The 14,208-nt window shown below is 37.4% G+C and overlaps 1 protein-coding gene across 2 annotated transcripts in view; it reads left to right on the forward strand.

Moving 5' to 3' along the window:
- CDH12 (cadherin 12) overlaps positions 1 to 14,208 on the forward strand; it is a 169,430-nt gene that overhangs the window by 108,246 nt on the left and 46,976 nt on the right. For both annotated transcript variants that reach the window (XM_075706280.1, XM_075706281.1), the window contains one exon: positions 9,300 to 9,487. In XM_075706280.1, the coding sequence (XP_075562395.1) occupies positions 9,300 to 9,487 (188 nt within the window). The remainder of the gene's footprint in view (positions 1 to 9,299; positions 9,488 to 14,208) is intronic.

The following is a 14,208-nucleotide window of genomic DNA, read 5'->3' on the forward strand; positions in this document are numbered from 1 at the left end:
TTCCTGGACATTTAAATCATCCATACTGTTAGTCTTAGCACAGTCACTGGGCAGAGTTTTGACCAACACCAAGTAAAGCTTTCGCAGACAAATTCAAGGCTTTTGGGGAAATTACAGATCAGGAACTATCCTCTGCAGTTACTTTCCATGAAGCTGACCTATTTCGGTGTGGGTAAAAGAATTTAATAACATGGAAATAGGCCATTCTATACTGGCTAGCTTGCAGCCTACAGAGTACAAGTGGTACATGAAATTTCTTTGTACAGTTGTAGCTTTTCTGAGCCTATGCTTTGCAATCCAGGCCATGCAGCCCACCTTGGGTCACAGCACCTTACAGTTAAGTAGGCTTCTGTTACTGCTGGTGCGTATGCAACATAAAGGAGTTAACATAAAATTCAGCATCTATACAGATTTCTATTTACACTTACACCAAATTTCTCTTATTTTTTTCTTATTCTTTTTCACATCAGAATTCTTCAAGCACTTTCCGTAAGAGCTGATTTGACCCCAAAAGTGGATGTAGTCTTAATAAAAGATCCCTAGAAACTTCTTTATTTTGGTAGCCGTCACTGTTGCATGATCTTGATCATAAAGCATCTTGAAGAGTGAAACATTTGCTTCAAACTGAACAATGACACAAAACCCAACTAAAGCATAATATTGTAAAAAAACCCTGAGAAATTAACTGGACGGAGAAATATTCAGTTACCATAGATTCTCAAAACACTAGATATTTAGGAAATTTTATGTGTGCTACACATATTGTTTTTTAACTTTCTCAAGAATACATAGCTAGCAAAGGCTATTCTTAGAAGACTGTTTGGAGTACTGATTGAGTGAAACAAAAACCTCTTTAAAGCTCTAAACTGAGAGAGGCTGAACCCTCAGCTGCAAAGCAGAGCATGAAAACAAATATAGCTATTTCTTGGTACTATACTATAACCAATAAAAGATAGGTAATTTGTCACTGGGTAAAATGTAATGCTCTGATTGCTCAGTAAGCAATAGTCAAAGAAATACTTTATATTGAGCACAACGGTGGTTAAAAGTTAAATATTATCTATTGGTCACAAAATTCTGTTGTTAGTCTGCACTTATCCAATTTGGTTTCCCCCTATCATCAGGTTTAACTGGTAATTGATCATTTACAGTAAGATGTATAGGTCAATTATTTTTAAACACATCATTATCATCATAGTAGATTATTATAATTATTAATTGTATTTTACATCTGCTATCTTCTGTGTAGAAGGTGTAAACAAATACAGTTCATAGAAATTCAGCAACCTTTGTCAGGAATCATGACATTCATTCCACCCCAATGTGTTTTGAAAAAATTATTCGTTCAAAACACAGAGAGTATTTATAATGGATGCATGAAATTATCCATGGTAACCTTGGGATGGCTTAAGTGCACCATGCGTCTCCACCTACTCTCTGATATTGAAGAATAGCTCAGGTTACAAATTTAACAGCATGGGGTTGGTTTGCAGTGCCTTGAGAATTGGTTGCAAAGTGACTCACAGACTATAGCATCACTTGCTGCATCACTATAATTTCTGGCAGCATCTGCCTTTTTCCACAAGGCCTTCTGTCCAGGTAAGAAATCAACACAGCCTTTCTGCTTCTGACCATGGTGGGCTTGCTTTCTGAATATTTAGAGGCTACAGTGCAACATGAAGTGAAACAGACCATATAATTATCTAATTATAATCACAATAATTTAGACTCATGATTTTCAGAAATACCTAACAACCACGGTTGTAGTCATATTTACAAGAGTGTTCCACTCCTTCTAAAAGCATTAAATGGGATGCCCAAAAAGTGCTTGCAACAATCCAAAGGTTCCTACTGACAGCAGTAGGAGCTGCAGATGCCACGCAGTTTTGAAACTGTCTTCTCTGAGTCCAAAATACATGTTCAGTTGAATTTTTTGCATAAAGAAAGCTACAAAAATGAAAAGAATATAACAGAAATATTCTAGAGGAACTCTTTCAAGTTTTCTCTTGAATTCATGACAATTATTCTTTTCTCAGTGGCTTCCATAGCAAATTTATTGATCTTATAAATGTGATCGCCAATGCTCTCAAGAGAAGGATCTATAATTAAGCACTCACTGCCCACAGATTTCATTGCAAAAGGAGCAGTATTTACACAGAGATCTCACCTTTAAACACTTAAATTGGAAGACATAAACATCACTTTTGATAAGTTGATCACATTTGCTGTAAAGTATAAGAGATTACAAATGTGTGTCCAATTGCCATCCTGTCGTATCATTATTTTTTGCACTATATCACATGTTAAATTGCAAGTATTTTAAGGAAACTGCATACAGTAAACCAAAACTTAAAACAAAGAACAGTAAACTATTATGCACTTCTACCTGATGTTTTCATATTTTTAATTTTAAAAATATTTATTTTCTGCTTCAGAATGTGCCAACATGGTGAAGAAAAGTAACACATATATTTTAGGGAAAACCATTTACATAAAATATAGCCAATGAGCATGTGAAAATCAAAGCTTCACAGGGAGTCTTCTGAGTAATACAGATGTTAAGCAAGTTTTGTTTAGGTGATTTTAGGCATGCAACTTAGGTGTGACTTGGAGGACTAAAGATAGGGACCTAATTTCCTTAGTCAGTGGAGAGAAAAATGATTGTTCCAATACAGATGATTGAGAGCATTTGGCTTAGGTCCTAAAGTAAATGGTTTGACCACATTCTTAAGAGCGAATGAATTGTAGTAAAATTGTGTTATTATATTTTGTGCCAGAGTAATAAAGAAAATATGAAAAAGCTCCTGCAAGATATTTAAGAAGTAGAGATGTTAAGCAGAGCATTACAAACTCAGTGTTCCATCCCAGGCAATAAACTTTTTATCATGTTAACGATTCACATATATCATGCAATTTAAATTTTATAGAGGGAATAAGTGTATTGATTTGTTTCATGGTGATGGTGTGATCACCAGAATATTACCAATAGACCTACCCGATAAATGCCAATTGCATGCTGCCTGAGATTCTGAAAAAGGAAAGACGTTCTCCTGGAAACTATCCTTTTTCGATCTGTAAGGCATGCTACACCTTGATTATTCTTCATGACCTCTATATAACATACATAAAAACATTTGATTTAAGCTTTTAGACTATACCCCAAAAAATATTTTTCTCACTGTATTTTGGACTTTTTTAACTGACTTTTTTTGCTTGTTAATAATTTCTTAATCAGTAGACTGGATATTAGCAGAACAGTTCTTTATCGGTCATGATACATAATGGAGCTGGTCATCTACAACTGATTTTCCACATAATAAGCCCTCAGAGATCCAGGAAGCACATTGTCTAACACATGAACACACTGACAAAGTCAGACTTTGCACAGATGACCATTTAGCCACCACTTTTCCATATAGCAAGACCAATGGAAGGGGAAGTGATAATGATGGGATCTCTTCTATACAGTAATAACAGCAGGATTAAAGCAGTTACTCAGGAACTTGATTTGGTCTCCTCAGCTTGTCAGAGCTCAACTCCATATCATCTAGAAGAAACATATAATTATAAACATGAGGACTTTCTAGAAATGAGCGTTGTCTTCCCCTCCTAGTGAAACTGTGCCACCATACAAAAGAAAATTTAAGATTCTTCAAAGAAGATCAAGTGTTATTCTTGCCTAGGTATTAAGACACACACATCTGATTGTCTGTGGTTCCAAGCAACTGCTTCTAGAATTATTTCTACATTATGCTGTTAAGCAGAATATTCTCTATTGTCTTTGCTATGTCCAGCACTCTTTGAGACAGAAACTGTGGGTCTGTATACCTTCAGCTGAGAAAATGAACTGGCATTTCCCATTTCCTGAACACTTGCTCCAACAAGGGGGATATTATGCTTTGTGTAATTAGTCTCTGACATGCAATGGGGGGGGTTATTTTTAGAAAGCTTTCTGACAACATCTTATCAGTGGAAAAAACAGCAAATGGTTAAACTGATTTTTTTCAGTATACAAAAATTATACCAGGTATGATGAACTTTTTTTTCCCCTTTAGGGAAGGAAGAAAGAGGAGATCCTCAAAAACTGAGTCTGCTAGCTCACCTGAGGGGCTGATAGAGTCCTGGCTCAGCAGCTGCCAGCTCTGGGGAAGCTCCATCCTGTGGACTACCCTAAACTTGGGCAGCATCAAACTCAAAAGGTGTTTTGCCTCTGCTCGTTTTCCTTGAAGAACTGGGGACCCTTGGACATCCAGGATCTCTGCAGTCTGGGGAGATGTAGCTCTTGCTAGGTGTGGACTTCGGGATCCACAGCAGAGAACCAGGAGTTTTTAAGAATGGTTATGCTATATCTAATGAGATCATAAACCCTAACCCAGAGCAGTGGGTTTGAGGATGGAAGAAGCCTTGCCATAACCAAAGTTTTACCAGCCTGTGCCACCTCATGTGTGACCCACATCAGAGCACATGGTGACAAAGCTCGGCCTTTCTCTTCCCTACTCAGGGTCCCAGCACCCTCTAGGGCACAGACCCACAGCTAGGAGAGGCACAAATATATCTCACTGCTGTGCTAAACCACATCTTCTCAGTTTTAGGAGCAGGTACATCAGATGCTGCTAATTATTAGGCTGATTAGCTGTAGCTGATTAACAGGTTTAATATACTGAGTATCTGCTTGTATTTACAGTATCCTTTCTTTTGCCTATTACACTATTGTTAAAACACCAGCAAGTATATATGAACTGCTGTCTTTGGATTCTTCCTAAACAGACAGAAATCAGTGCCCTTATAACCTGGCCAGGATAAAAACTGAAATGCCTTGTTAATTTAAGCTAAGAAGAATGTTATAATATACATAATCTGATTTCTTTTTGTGAGAAAACATTAAAGATTTAGATCAAAGAAAAAGAAATTATTTTATTTCAATGTTGTTGCCTACAAGATTCATGCTATCATGATTAACTGCAATGCAATACTTTGGCAGCTGCCAAAGAGAACTGGAAAAAATATAGACAAACAAAAAGCAGGAGAGGTTAATCTTGCATACACAGTACATGTATAGTGACAGATTAGAAAAAAGCTCAAATAGGATTTACAGCTGTTTGGTTGGAGGCCATTATGCATTTAGCTTAAGTCCTTAGATGCTAACCTGGGTTATTTCTTAATGGTCGTTTTGCTGATGAGTTGTAATGATGTTTTTCATTTCTTATTCTCATCAGAAATGAAAAACTTTTTGGTAAATGTTGGTGTACCTGTAAACTGCAGGTGTGGATAAACAAAACAAAACAGAAAAACCCTTTGTAAATAAAAATCAAACCCTGGAAGAGCTTTTGAGCCTTAAAAACTAAAACTAATCTAATCATGTCAAAATAACTATAAATGTGTGCTGAATTTCAGTCAATATGGCTGATTACCTGCACTTAGCTCTGATTTCTTTCTGCTATGTTCTTTGGAACCATCTTTGTTTTAGAAACTCAGAGGCAGAAGGTATGAGTCGTTAGCTCATCTCTACCTCGGTTTCCTGAATGCTTTTGGGGCTGAGTAATAAGCCCTGTCATTCATTTCAGCCTAAAGGCTTCAACAGTATCATCACTCATTTATTTTTATCATTCACGCTGCTCAACCTGAAACTGCAAGGAAGTTTCACACCTTGAGTCACATAGAGACTACACAGGCTTTATAAGGAAATGCCTGAATGCTTATGTTAAGCTATATAATCACTGGGCTTTCTCTAGTTTTGGATTCTGGGTTGAATTTTAAGTGTAATTTAAGTGCAAAGGGTTGCATAAGTTAAGCATGACAACTGGCTCATGATTTTTGGCCTTAAAAATAACCATTAATTTTTTTTTTCCCTAAAATTCTGTTTACAACAGAGCAAAAAATCTTGACCAGGCAATATGCATTACTACTAGCTTTCCTATATATGAAAATATTCCAACATGCATGCAATATGCATGACTGAAATCAACAAAAGGGTAACTAGTTGTAGAGTCCAGTTTCATGGTGCAGTTTGGGGGAAGTAAGGGCTTGTTCCTTTGATACATCCCATATCACTCATCCTTTACAAAAGCCAGAAGCAAAGTTAGAAAATACATTTAAAAGAGATTTATGCAAGTAGAAGGAAAGATTTTTGTAGGTAGAGAAGTCACATGAGACAATCTACAGAATTTGACAGAACCGTTCGGGCAGTGTTAACCAGCTGCTGCATAAGTTTGTCTGAGCTGCTTGTTCCATCATTCCTAGAAGCTGCAGAGAACAAGGTTTTCAGGACCTTTGGGAGTAAAGGGTTATTACCCAGGCCTGTTTCAACATACCTCTGTAGCAAATGGAGGTAGTAGTGTATACAGGCAAAATGGACAATAAAAACTGAATAATGCTAAACTGTCACAGCAAGTCCACAGCAAGAAGTAATGTCTTTTAGAAACAGAAAAATAAAAATCTACAAAACTGTCTTTCTGTTACATTTCATGTCTAGCGTGTTGATCATTTCAAATGTCCTCTGTACAAAGACTATTTTCTGGGGGAAATAAAAAGGTTTTCATGCTATACATTATATTCTCTTGAAGTCTTTCCCTGAGCTGGCAACAATATACATTATTTGTTTTCACTTCTTTTATTCTGAAAGTATGTTGTCACAGTAGCACCATTAACAGCTTCCATATGCTGTGAAGATACTATTACAGGAGGACTATGGCAGTGTAACTACATAATATATCTTCAGAGATCTGACTCTGACAGACTTGAAGATTACTTCAGAGTTTCAAATTAATCTGAATGACCCCATCTTTATTGCTGTTGAATTTCTGGAAGTGATGAAATGCCAAGCCATTGAAAATAACTGATAAAAGCCTAAACAATCTGAAATGAGTAATGTAGTGTTTCTTTGACTTCATCTAAGTCCCATATGCTTTACAGCCAGGTACAGTATTTTATAGAGGAATGTTTGTTTTAATGAATCTGAGTGCTCTTCAGTTCACTAAGAATAGATCGACTAGGCAAAGAAGGAAAAATCCATTATCATATGCTCTTACTTTTTATGTTCGCCAAAATTGTGGCTGTAAAGAGAAAACACGACAGCAATGATTTCTGTCATGCAATGTAAGTGTTTGTAAAAGACCTGGGCATCAGGGCTAGAACTATGTTGAGGAAACGTAATGTAAGATTCCAATGTAGGCAAGGCCCTTTTGAATCCCTTTTCTTCCACCTCTTCTGAGTAACTTGCATAGCAGAGACCCAGTAATACACATATTTGTAAATGATATTAGATAAGAGGAGGATTTGTGATTGCCTCCTGCACACCAAGTTAAAATTTTATTCTTTACTCAGTCATTGAAGTGCAACTAAGAAAATAGATGAGGCTCCTCTGTCTTGATAATATTTCGTATCATAGTGCTCCCTTCCAGCTGTTAAAACAAGAAGTAAAGCTTCCTTTAGTACATTCCCTTAGAAAAAGAAGAAAGAAAGGTTCTTTTAGTATGTTCCCTTGGAAAAAAATAGTGGAATGATAATTGCACAACCCTTAGTAGCTCAGTCAATGAGTACTTCAAAGCCACATATGGTAATGTCCAAATGTGGATGCTGACAGAAGCAGACTTTACACACAGGGATTTTCTCAAACAAATAAAGCAAGTTTTGCCTTCAGATATACGTTGCATACTGATGGATAGAGGGAGGAAACAGACAAAACTCATTTTTTCAGAGCCAATCAAATTGACTATTATATAGGTACCATAACCCAAACTACGAGCTCACAAAAGAGTACGTTTGCTCCTAATCCAGCAGTGCTAATGTAATTTTTTTTCCTCACCTGGAAGTATTGTAAAGCTGAAAAAGCTGACACAGCATGCATTGTAAGGAGATGACAGGGAGCAGTGTCTGCTGTTTAATTCAGCAGCTGGATGTGGGAGTCATCTGTCCTGCTGTTACATGATATACAACTTCTCAGAGCCTTATTTTGTGAAGTGTGACTGAACCACTGCCAGGAGGAAATCTCTGAGACATCCCCCTAATATGCCTCCCACTAGTCACAGATGCCTGTCCTGCTATACTATTGAAAAAGAGGTGTAAATTTCCTCCTACGTATTCACATGTAGAGGAACAGAGAAGGCCATTGCCAATGTTACCCTGCACTGAAGCAGCTGCTCTGTGAGAGCTGTTGGAGGATGACCCAGGAAAACGAAATGTGCAGGCTGATGGGGCAAGCAAATGCCAGCTTTGGTTCAGAGCCAGGATGAAGCAAATCAAATATCCTGGGCCCGCTGAAATTAGCTCCAAAAGCTGCTGGTGGTTTTGACAGCAAAGACTGCTGCATGAAGAAAGGCGAGCACTACCTGGCCACTTGAAATACTCACCGTGGTGGTGGTTGCTACCAGCTGTGCAAAATAACAACCCCAGTGAGAGGTGCAGCTGAACAGGAAAGGCAGGCGGTGTAATAAAGCAGGGCACAGTGGTATAAACTAAGGTCTGCTGCTACTGATGTCGTTAAAGTCAAGGATGACTCAAAGTATTTTGGACCTTTTCTTTTAGCTATTTTAACTATTGCATGTGGCATTTTTTCAACAGAGCTATTTCCCTGAATGAAACCATTTTGCCCTCATATATCAGTAGTAATTATTATTTTAAGAGAGTGTAATTTTTGTGTATTTTTTTTAACTTTTATTACCACTAATAGTAAATAAACTGAAAATAAAGTGTGCAGAGCTAAGAATCTATGTTTAGCACTGTACTTTTAGTAAGAGCACCCTCTGGTGGCTAATAGATAAACAATACTCTTTATATCTTCCCTACCCCTGCCTCCCCCCCAAGGAGTTGTACATGTAGTTATAAGACTGAATATTACAGAAATGGGTGGAAATCCTTCTTCCACTGAATTTTTCCTTTCAACTACTGTGAAATGCATAAATATATTTTCTCAAACAAAATAAAAATTCAAATACTAAAAACTGTTAAACACAGAAGTAGGAAAATGCTTATAAACATTTACTGTCTACAAGGAGAATTTAATTCAGAAGAGTCAACCACATGGATAAAATTAACGATAGAAACATAGACAGATATCTCAAGAGATAGAGATGCTAAGGCCCTTACAGATGCACTGGACGAAATCTAGAAACTAGGGGAAATTAACATGTTCAGTGGGTAAAACGTGCATATCTTTTCCTAATCCTTTGTTGGTTTGATCTCATCATTTTAATTGGATGATTTAAGTCTGTTTATTTTGCACAGGCTCCATGGTTTTAATCAGACATACTATGTTAATTATCAAGAAATCCCAAGAATGACTGTTTACCACTTTGTCACAGGCATCTTCCATTTAAAAGTACCTGAATCCTCTCACGTCGGTTCTGCTATTGGAAGGATCAGAGCTGTGGACCCTGATTTTGGGAAGAATGCAGAAATTGAGTACAACATAGTTCCAGGAGATGGAGGAAACTTGTTTGACATCACAACAGATGAGAACACCCAGGAAGGAGTCATCAAACTGAAAAAGGTATGTGGCACTGGTGGGGTGTATGTACCTATGGCTCAAGTGAGAAACTGGGTAAGAGAATTAAATGTTGTGCAATTACACATCATAAGTAACACACAGTAGTTTGTATCTTTATTAGAATATGTGGTTGTGATCTTAGTCTTAAAAGAAACTGGAGTTTAGTGTTTGATTCCATGTACAATCAGGTATGACTTTTCACAAATAATGTCAGTTTTAATGGCAGACAAGTCATTCTTATCTCTTTCTAGGAAGTATAATTTCTCTTTTATGGGAAGTTTTCTACCTAAAACTGTATGAAAAATGCTCCATTTCAGAACATGGAATGAAAGAGCTATATTTTATGTTTGAGATAATATATTTCATTTTCACTTACAGGCATTTTATTTTAAAAATTTTTATTTTATGTTTATTATTTTAATAATGAAACTGTTGAACAGTACTGTGGTGAACAGAGTTTTTACTCAGGGTAGAGGAGTCCCAAATGGTTGCAAATCGACATGTCCTACTTCCAGTCTCCTAATAGTGTCCCAAATGGCTGGTTATCGGATATCCATGCAAGGAGGCACACTGCATCTCAGCTGTTGATGTTGCTTTAGTGTACTAGAGTAAGTTCAGTATTACTGAATTTATGAATTTCAAAGATGAAAAGGATAAGTGTTATTTGGAATTTAGTGATTAAAGCATTCAGTAACAGACATCTAAAACAGGGATAGTCACATTTTAACCAATGAATGTCTTCTGAGCCCAGGCATGTACACATACACCAATGATCAACTTGTTTAGTAGAAGGAAATCTGAACTACCAGGTCATTTTGAAAGGCCAGGTTATGTTTTATAGACAGCTCATGCTTGTTGGTGTAATTTTTGTAAAATAAACACATCTATGAGCTGAACAATTTGCAAGGGTCTGAGAAGGAAAGAGTTCTGAACATGTGTATTAAGACAAGCTTTAGGAAAAGAGCTTTAGTTCCAATAAAATTTAGAATTTAGGTACTTAAATTTCCCCTGGATCTGACCATGGATCTGTATTTGCATTATACTCATTCTAACAAGGAAATTCCTGGCTTCAGCCTCTTGACACAGGGAACAGTAAATTATCCATGGGTGCATTGAAGGACCAGATGTGTCAAGTCACTTACTTTTCTGCTAGTTTTAATGACATAAAATGGAAGCTAGGATACCCACAAGAAGTAATTTGTCAGAGACACAAACTCTTTGTACTCTTCACACACTCTCTTCTTTTCTGACTAAAGTTTGAATGTACTGCTTCCTCCTTATGTCAATTTGTAAACTTTGTTTCATTTTTAAAAATAATTCTGATCACCTTTTTCCCTCTGTGCAGATGACTCAAAACCAGCTCCCTCTGGAACTGTCAGGCTAAGCACCTGCATGCCCCTCCATATGCATTGCCAGTTAGAAAATGGCAATGAGTGGGAACCATTGAAAAATGAATGTTTGAGCACCAAGAGCAGATTTTTGATAGCATTCAGATCTCCCTGCATTAGTCCTAAGCCTCAGCTCTGCTGTTTGTTTTTATACACAGCAATGGAATTTTTCCATACTTACGGTTAAGCATACACACACACACACACACATATACATACATATATGACTGTAGAGGCAAAACATTCAAATTGGCAATGCAGATTCAAACACTATGCATATAATATTTGTTACTGATGAATAGCATCCACATATGAATTTTCCTGATAGAATTATCTTAGACCAGCACAGGCAAAATGCCTGGCCGCTTTTGAGACTGCTATATGGGGAATTATATAATATCTAATGGAACCATTAATTTTTTTTTTTTTAAATAAAAGAAAAATTGACACAACTAATTCTATATCCAGATACTTTAGAGTTGGTCATTGTATTTAGCTGCATTTATTTAGTCTTTTCAGTAACAAGATAAGGCATATCTGAAAGTTTAGGGCACTTTTACAATAGCAGAACATCGGTTAACGTTGCCTAATGTAAATGATAGAACTCTGTCACTGAACAGGAGCGGGAAAAATATAATCCTAATCCATTCTTAATCTTCTTCAGCACAGTGAGGCTGGGGACAGTGACACGCTGTGTAGGTCAAGGAATGTCAACTTTGTTCTATGCAGGAGTGTGGAAAGAAGATAAACCCAACATGCAGGCTCTCCAGCAAAGAATGCCTTTATACAGACCTTACACATTGCCCTTCACAAAACTTTTCTCAGGGACAAGGTTCCATTCATTTCTTTAACGCTTTAAAGTTTGAAATGATCCAAGTGTTTTAAGACATTTTGGAATCATCCAAAATCCATCCACTTAAGTTCCTTGATGGATCCCAGGTTAAACAAGAGCAACCTGGATTCTTAAAGATACTGCTAATTGAGTTGTCTTTTCATATCCTCCACGCCTGTAATAATATAAATGTATTTTCATGGGTTGCAGTTTTCAGGATTTTCAGAAATGTTGGACATTCACAATTCTGTAAACACCTATTACAATGCATGCCACCCGTACTGTACAAGCCTGCAACAGCACTATTCATTTGCCTGCACAGAAGCAATTTCACATTGCATAGTGTACAAAACACTGATTTGACCTTGTGGGATTATGCAAATACTTAAGTTAGGTATGCATTTAAGTCCTTCTTTAAGTCAAAGCTGGTGAATGAATAGGACCAACACTTTCACTTACGAATTATAAATCATAAACAGTCAAAGCCACTAATGAAGAGTGCCATGTGCTTTAAAAACAGCTTTGCTTTTTCTTTTTTGTATCATAGCATATTCTGATGCTATAAGTGCTGCAGTAATTCAGTGCTGAGCCATTTCAAAACCATTTATAAAGTTTGCTTTTATTTTTTCCTGAAAAATTTCTTGTGGCCAGAAACTGTCAGTCACTGCATACATGCTTTTTTGTTCTGTTGTTATGCAAAAAAATTTGAGACATTTCTATATAAAAATTGAGAAAAACGAAGCCTTTCTGGACTACATTTATTTTTGGTGGAAAGTACATTTGATGATAAAAAATTGCACAAGCCAATCTGTTCTTTTCAGCACGCTAAGTGCATTGGGGGAGACAAAAGGCCATTCTCTGCTTCTCGGACACTAAATGGGAGCAAACAGCCACAGCTGGACAAGGTGCACATCTTAAATCATCTTTAACTTTGCTGATTTATTTTCATGCTATGATCCAATATAAGCTTGATAACTACTACTCTTGTGCTATTTACAAATATTAAAGAGATACATATATATGTATTTAAAAATATATGCTTTTCTTATACTCTGCTAAAGAAATTATGCAAATGCCATTTAGCACCACTTTGTGGTTAGTACTGTAATAGCTTCCTCTCTCAAAAAAAAAAAAAGGAAAATAGTATCAGTAAAAAGAGGGGGAAATGTCTGGCTTTAGGATAGTGCTGCATACAGTTCTCTGTAAGAGTAACAAATATTACTGTATTAGGAATAGAATGACCAATTTCTTTCCTTGTCTGATGCTATTTAATACAGTGTTTATTGGGTTTTATATTTATATAGTATCTGTCATCCTATCTGAATGCTTCAGCAAACTACAGTGAGTGTAAGCTATGAGAAGCAGGGTGACAGAAGGGACCATTTCCTTCGTACCAGGGTGTAGCGGCCTCAGGTGGGGCATGGAGTAGTGCTCCCAAGTATGGAGGGAAAACGTGTCAGTCCTAGGCAAGCTCCTGATTTTATTGGAACGGATAAGAAATCTTCAATGACCACACCCAACAGAAAAGGAAAACAGAACGATTCAAGCTTCACTGAACAGTTGGCTCTGAATTTATTAAACTAAGGATGAGTTTATAGGATAAGCCCACTGTGTGCAGAAGCCTCTTAATTGGCTCTGCATGAGCTAATCCAGAAACTGAGCAGGGTTCAAGCACTGAGTCTGGCTCAGACATGACTTTATTCATTTGTGCAGAGTCATTAAAACCCAGGAAGAAACTGTTTCTAGGCTTCACCTGGTATGATCCTACACTGCTGCACTATACTGAGTGAGCTTCTCCATGTGGGTCAGTGGAAGCTCAGGGAACACCTGCATCTTCTTTTCTGTAAGCTGTGTGCCACTGCTAACTGATCAGGTGGCAAAGCTGTATGCATGACGTCACAGCATGTCAGGGAGGACACAGCAGTGCATGATGAGAAACAGTCGCTTTAGTGATGATAAAATAACAGAAACTGGGGGGATGATGAACAGGCCCAGTAGCTACAGGGAGGTATTTGGAGCGTATTTTTCCTTGTAACCCCAGGGGCCACTTTTAAAAAGCCTTTAATTGGAGGCAGGAAGTAGAAGTTTGACCACTGACTAAGCTGTCTTGCTCAGGGGACGGCCCATGTATGTAGCGCTGGGACATTGCTGTAATGTAAGAGCAGTCTGATAGCATCTATACATCATAATAGTGAGCATAAGACAGACTCCTGACATCCTCAGCCAGAATTGCATTACTGCTACTACTTGCTTTACTAGCAAGACTGTACAGACTGCTCACCCCACCCCAACCCTTCATTCTCCAGAGGCAGGGAATACCCCCTGCAGGTGCGTGCATAGGCACCGTCTGCCTATAATCATAACCCATGAGTTTGTGTGAGTGGGAATTGTGGTTTTGCATTTTGAAGAAGAAGAGCAGGTGATATTAAGTCCTTCAGTACAAGTAGAAGGTGGTGACCCAGGTGCAGATGCAATCATAAAGACCGTGGCAGCCACAGAGAAGA

This window comes from Pelecanus crispus, chromosome 2 (assembly GCF_030463565.1).
Source record: "Pelecanus crispus isolate bPelCri1 chromosome 2, bPelCri1.pri, whole genome shotgun sequence".
Classification (NCBI taxonomy): Eukaryota; Metazoa; Chordata; class Aves; order Pelecaniformes; family Pelecanidae; genus Pelecanus; species Pelecanus crispus.